Source organism: Aspergillus saccharolyticus (genome assembly GCF_003184585.1).
Source record: "Aspergillus saccharolyticus JOP 1030-1 unplaced genomic scaffold BP01scaffold_38, whole genome shotgun sequence".
Lineage (NCBI taxonomy): Eukaryota > Fungi > Ascomycota > Eurotiomycetes > Eurotiales > Aspergillaceae > Aspergillus > Aspergillus saccharolyticus.
This window is the reverse complement of record NW_020290648.1, coordinates 206,231-212,230: the sequence shown is the minus strand read 5'-3', so window position 1 is coordinate 212,230 and position 6,000 is coordinate 206,231. Positions and strand designations below refer to the sequence as shown.

Below are 6,000 nucleotides of genomic sequence, written 5' to 3'. Positions count from 1 at the left end.
GGTGTTAGCGGGTTCGTTTCGGTTTGAGGAAGAGGTCGTTTAGGAGGAGGATAAGGTCGGAAGCAAGAGTCCTCGAAGTGGCAAGGATGCTTGGACCTCGATTGGAGAGGGGAGAAGATGGAAGAGCGAGGCATTTTATATCGACTCCGGTCTTTGTTTGTAGCGGCATGGTCAAAGGCGTACATATATGTAGTGAAAGGCATATCGCATCGTACAGTACATTCAAGGATAACGACTTGGTCGAATGGAGAAAAATAGAGTCAAAGGAGGTAGACCAAGCGATGGCGAGAGTGTTTGCTAAAACTCCCGCCGCTCATACTTTCCCTTTCAATCCGTTCTATAAGGCCTTTCACTTCACGAGTATCCCATTGTGCACGATACTTGAATGGCGTTGGCGTTGGGAGCATAAAAGCTAGAAAGAAGTCGTCCTTGAGGGGCCAGAGATGCATGCAGGGGCTCGTTCACTTAGGGTTTGCGGACGCGGCTGGGCTGGATCAGGTACAAAGGTACAGTACCCTCATAATGCACATTGTGTGGAACAAAGACCATTCCAGGGTTTTTTCAGCAGGACTTAATGCGGGGCTGCCATTATAACTTGGCGCTGGAAAACAAAGAACAAGACTGTGGTGTTCCAGATTCATTCTTCGACAAACCTCTCTCGCCTGATAATCTAGATCCGAAGTAGCTGAGCCAGTTGCTTTTAGTCTTACTGTGTTATGATTGCACGCTCTACTTTCAATATATCTCTTATATAGAGCTGAATAGACCTGTGGCTTGAAGAGATGAATTTACGATACTATAAAATGTACATAATTGTAGGTTTCTTGATAGGAGAATTCTCTAAAAAGATATATTCCTTCTCTAAGTTTTCTCCTCTGTTATACCAGATAACTGTTATAGATTTATAGATTATAGCTAAAAAGGGCTGAGCCTTCGCTAGCTGCTTCCATCAGTGGATCTCAACGACTTGTAGCTGATTTGGCCAGGAGTTCAACGGCACCCAGACATTGGTCAACTCACAGACACCACGGAGGCAGAAAGATATACTCTTGACGACGCCTTCACGTAGCATCAAAGTGACTCCAAGTCTCCTAGATTATCCTCCTTCGAATTTGTTAGTGGCTATCTTCAATCTGCCCAATTGTAAGTTATGGAAGTTTATCTCCTGATTATATGAACTTTAACAAGAATCTTCTTCCTAGGAGGGAAATACGGACCAGATGATCTGCGTAGTTGCGGTGCACTCGCCAGCCAATCATAATATGATGGATGTTCTGACGTCCGGATTTCAGATGGCCAGCTTACAAAGCGGTTAATAGGAAGATCGTAAAAATTAGTACCACCATCTCGCTCGAAGAAGCTGACTGATGGTATAACCGGGACCTTGCAGGTAGGGCTGTGGGGCTCGGCCATTTCTGCACACAATCCCGTTTACGGAGTCGATTTCTCAGGATTCGGCCCGAAGAGCCTACGGTCCCTGAATTTCTGGTACGAATCCTGTTGGGCCAAGCACGACCCTAAAAAGCATCCAGTCAGCCAAGATAGGCTCGATCGGATCTCTCGCCCCTTCTGGAAGCTATTGGGTCTCAGAGAGGGTCATCCGGGAAAAGTCTTTGTCGCCTACAGGTGGCGAGTGGATCCGACATTCACTTAGTGGGACACAGCCCCTACAAGGCCTCCATTTTTATGTTTTAAGGTTAAACTTAGACATAATTTAGTTATAGTTCGAGGGGTTAATCCGAGCGATTCGTTTCCACAGTCGACAACAATTGTCCTACAGGATCGTTGTGCTGGTCCAGTGGATTGCAGTACTTTGTGCTGGCAATCCAAAGGTCCGGAAAAGATTCTAACTTAAGCTTCTATGTTTGTCTAAGCCCTTGTCTTGCGACATCTGACGAAGCTTAATATGCACCAGGGGTTGGAAGGTGGGCCGTCATTTTATTTTTTTCGTTCCAAGACGCGCGTCCGTTCGTCATCTTGGCCATGTCGGACCATGAAACTATCCCCGATCTCCGCAGGCAGCCACTGTTCGTCTCAACTCTATGCATATAGTACAGCCCCATATCAATAGTCTCTGATCGCCCACTTCCCCATCGACTTGATCATTCATACTTTCGTTCCGTCGTTCTTTCCAGCCTTTTCTTTCTTTCTCTCAATTGAACTCCTTCACTATGCGTCAATACTCGCGTGCTGCCGCCGCCGCCGTTGCTCTGGCAGCAACGGCGCGCGCCACCAACTCTTCCTCGCTGGCCGCTCTTTGCACGGTCGCTCACGTCCAGTCGGCCCTCCCTGCCAATGGGACTCTGCTTGGAATCGACTTGATTCCTTCCTCGGTTACGGCCAAGACCGCCACCAGCTCTGGCTACGAGTACTGCAACGTCTCCGTTTCCTATGTTCACACCGGCACCTCCGACGAGGTCATCCTGAACTACGGCTTCCCCAGCCCCGAGGATTTCGCCAACCGGTTCTATGTCGCTGGTGGCTTTGGTTACAGTCTGACCTCCAGTGTCACGACTGGATTGGAGTACGGAGCCGTGGGTGCTGGCACTGATGCGGGTTATGGCGCCTTGTCAGGCACCACCGTCGACGAGGTCAACCTCTACGGTAACGGCACCATCCACTGGGATAACATCTTCATGTTCGCCTACAAGGGCTTGGGCGAGATGACGACGGTCGGTAAGCCCTTGACCCGGGCTTTCTACGGTCTCGAAGACGAGGCCAAGGTGTACACCTACTTCGAGGGCTGCTCCGATGGTGGCAGACAGGGTGAGTATTGCTTGCCCCCCTTTGACAGCCGTTCGTGGGCACGATTGCTAAACCTCATCATCAACCAGGTATGAGCCAGATCCAGCGCTACGGTGACCTGTACGACGGTGCAGTCATCGGTGCCCCTGCTTTCCGCTACGGTCAGCAGCAGGTAAACCACCTGTTCTCCGGCGTTGTCGAGCAGACGCTTGATTACTTCCCCCCTACCTGCGAGATGGAGAAGATTGTCAACGCGACCATCACCGCTTGTGATCCTCTCGATGGCAGAACCGACGGTGTCATCTCCCGCTCGGATCTGTGCCAGTTGGAGTTCAACCTGACCTCGATTATTGGCGAGTCCTACTACTGCGCTGCGGAGACCAGCACCTCGCTTGGGTTCAACTTTGGCAAGCGGAACGACGGCACGCAGACCTCGACTACCCCGGCCCAGAACGGGACGGTGACCGCGGAAGGTGTCGCCGTCGCCCAAGCCATCTACGATGGACTGTTCAACTCCAAGGGCGAGCGGGCCTACCTCTCCTACCGGATCGGCGCCGAATTCACCGACGCGGAAACCACCTACGACAACACCACCCAGTCGTGGGGTCTGGATATTCCCTCCACCGGTGGCGAATTCGTCGGCCGCTTCATTGAACTCCTCGACGTCTCCAACCTCGACAACCTGAACAACGTCACCTACGATACCCTGGTGGATTGGATGAACCAGGCCATGGTTCTGTACATGGACACCCTGCAGACCACCCTCCCCGATCTCACCACCTTCCAGCAGTCGGGCGGCAAGCTCATCCACTACCACGGTGAATCCGACCCGAGTGTCCCCACCGCCTCCTCCGTCCACTACTGGCAGTCCGTCATGAAGATCATGTACCCCGATCTCGGCTCCTCCAAGGCCATCGAGCAGCTCAAGGAATGGTACCAGCTGTACTTGGTCCCCGGAGCCGCCCACTGCGCGCGCAACACCCTCCAGCCCAACGGTCCCTTCCCTGAGGACAACATGGCCACCATGATCAAGTGGGTCGAGAACGGTGTTCAGCCCACCGGATTGAACGCCACCGTCGATGCCGGCCAGTACGATGGCGAGGTCCAGCAGCTCTGTCAGTTCCCCAAGCGTCCCCTCTGGAAGAACAACAAGTGGCATTGCGAGAGCGATTCCGAGGGTGCCGATACCTTCTACTACACCTTCCCCGCTTTCAAGGTCCCTGTCTACTAGAGACTCTGGGTGTTTCTGGGATGAAGTTCTGCCCGCATCTGGAACTGTGAGGCTGGGCTCTTCGTGGACCTTGACTCGATTCCTCTTATCCGTGTAATTATTACTATAGTCTGGACTGCCGATTGCTCGTCGGTGTTCATGTATCATACAGACTTTTTAGAATTCACTTCATTCGAGCTGCACGTCTGTGCAAATCGACTCTGTGTTTTTTTCTCGGCTAGAATTATTAGATATAATGAGTAAACTTTGTGACTGTGGATCTGACTGAGGATGCTAGGGGTTTTATACTTCGTTTTGGGGCTCGGAGAATCAGACAGCTGGGTTGTTACACCAGTTCCCCCGCACCGCACACGAGTATGTCATTCTGCGTGATCATTGGCAGCGTATGAAGCATGGTGCCTGGGCCCCGTATGATTCTCCATTGGGTTCGAGCTTCTGTATGGGAAGCGGCCCCAACAGGGCAGAGGCTCGGTATTGCAGTATTTGACGGCATGGTCGCGGAGTCTGGAATGAGGGAAAGCACGAGCAACGACAAGAAGAAGTAGAAACCCAATGAAATAAATGAGGTATCGTCCCAGGTACCCGCTTGCCAGCGCAGCTTGTCCTTAGTGGCCCACTCGTGGTGGGCATACATACGCAACCAGCCGGGATTGTCCGGGATGTCGTAGGCATTGAGCGCGCAGAAGACCTTGGGGTCTTTGGAAAAACTGCCTCCGTACCATGGCGCCTCCGACGCGCCCTGGCCCGAGCTGAATGTGCTGTTGTCCGCCCGGATCAAGCGGCCATCGCAGTCCGTCGGCCAGGCCAGCCATGCCCCGCGTGCGTCCTTAAACTCGCTGTTCGTGTCGATATGCACCGTCATGGAGTGCGCAGTGACGTCTGTGACCTGGGTCCGCAAGCTGCCGGCCGTGGGGCTGGTGGATCTCAGTAAACCAGACAGCGACCCGGGGCTCTTGGGCGAACCTCTTGCGGAATCGCACGACGATGGTGGCATTTTCTGACAGCTCTGGTTTATTCAAGTATGGCGTTTGATAGGTACTGTGCAGGATTGGATGAAAGATGGTGCCTCGTCTCTGCGGACACAACCCTAAGGCTGTCATTCTGCACGTACTGTACACGTCTGGACTGTAGCTCAAGGCTTGTGTTGGAATGTCAGTCTCTATGAATATAATCAGAGATCACGCAATGAATAGCCATCAAGCCCAGCATGCGTGACTCGTACGCGAGAGGGAACTCGTGATTGGTGTCGTCTACAATGCCTTCTTCCTCGGCATTAGAAACTGATCTAGTCGATTTCACGAGTGGTATGTGATACAACCATGTAACAGTTAAGAAGTTGATCGGGGCGATTGACAAAATATTGTCAGCATGCCTCGGACTGTGTAAGTCATCTTGACCGGAGTATAGTACAGCAAGAAACATTGTCAACTTCGGAGCAATAACCTTTGTACTGGACAGATTTCGGGATCTTCAGTACAGACTTCCTATGCTCAGGCCATGACTCAGTTGATCACTCTAGCTGATCAAAAGACAAACCTCTCATCTACCCGGATGTAACGCGTAGGACGATCTCTAACTTCGCTCCGGATATTGAAGAGCGCAATCAACCCAAGCATCCCACTAACTGAGCCCAAGACATCCAACCCCAGCCGCCAATCACCGAAGCTCCATCATTTACCCTTTGCGATCAACCTCGAGCAACCGGACCTGAGCATGCTGAGGAATATCCCCAAATATACGAGGTTGAGAACCCTTTCCGGAAACTCACCAATGCCCACCCACTGTACTGTGATATCCTCGGATATACATCTCCTGTGATGCGAGCAATGTGTGACTGTATCACTATGACTGTTTATTCTCCGAGCCTGAAACCGAAGTATATGTAAACCCCCTCCCGTACGGACCAAACCCTCAGTCAGAACAGCAATCGGTCCTCACTACCCTTTTCCTCCTGATCCTCTTCCTCCATCTTCTGGTTCCTCCTTCACTCCTCGACCATCAAAGTACATCAAGCTACAGTTCAA

The 6,000-nt window shown here is 51.8% G+C and overlaps 2 protein-coding genes across 2 annotated transcripts; one reads left to right on the top strand and one right to left on the bottom strand.

The window, feature by feature from the left end:
* The first annotated feature begins 2,077 nt into the window (after window positions 1–2,077).
* On the top strand, window positions 2,078–4,153 carry BP01DRAFT_347582 (tannase and feruloyl esterase). Its single transcript, XM_025573690.1, has 2 exons — window positions 2,078–2,766; window positions 2,835–4,153. The coding sequence occupies exons 1-2, from the start codon at window positions 2,172–2,174 to the stop codon at window positions 3,974–3,976; spliced, it is 1,737 nt and encodes a 578-aa protein (XP_025428120.1). The 5' UTR covers window positions 2,078–2,171; the 3' UTR covers window positions 3,977–4,153.
* A 148-nt stretch (window positions 4,154–4,301) lies between these two features.
* On the bottom strand, window positions 4,302–4,970 carry BP01DRAFT_385803 (uncharacterized protein; the record flags this gene model as incomplete). The annotated part of the gene is made up of 1 exon (XM_025577634.1): window positions 4,302–4,970. One exon carries the CDS (start codon window positions 4,968–4,970, stop codon window positions 4,302–4,304), a length of 669 nt encoding a protein of 222 aa, XP_025428119.1.
* Between the last annotated feature and the right edge of the window lie 1,030 nt (window positions 4,971–6,000).

What these genes read in the sequence shown, in the direction of transcription:
- BP01DRAFT_347582 (XM_025573690.1), top strand. Translation starts at nt 2,172, where the DNA reads ATGCGTCAATACTCGCGTGCTGCCGCCGCCGCCGTTGCTCTGGCAGCA. An exon ending in CTCCGATGGTGGCAGACAGG is followed by an intron (nt 2,767 to 2,834) that starts GTGAGTATTGCT and finishes ATCATCAACCAG; the next exon opens with GTATGAGCCAGATCCAGCGC.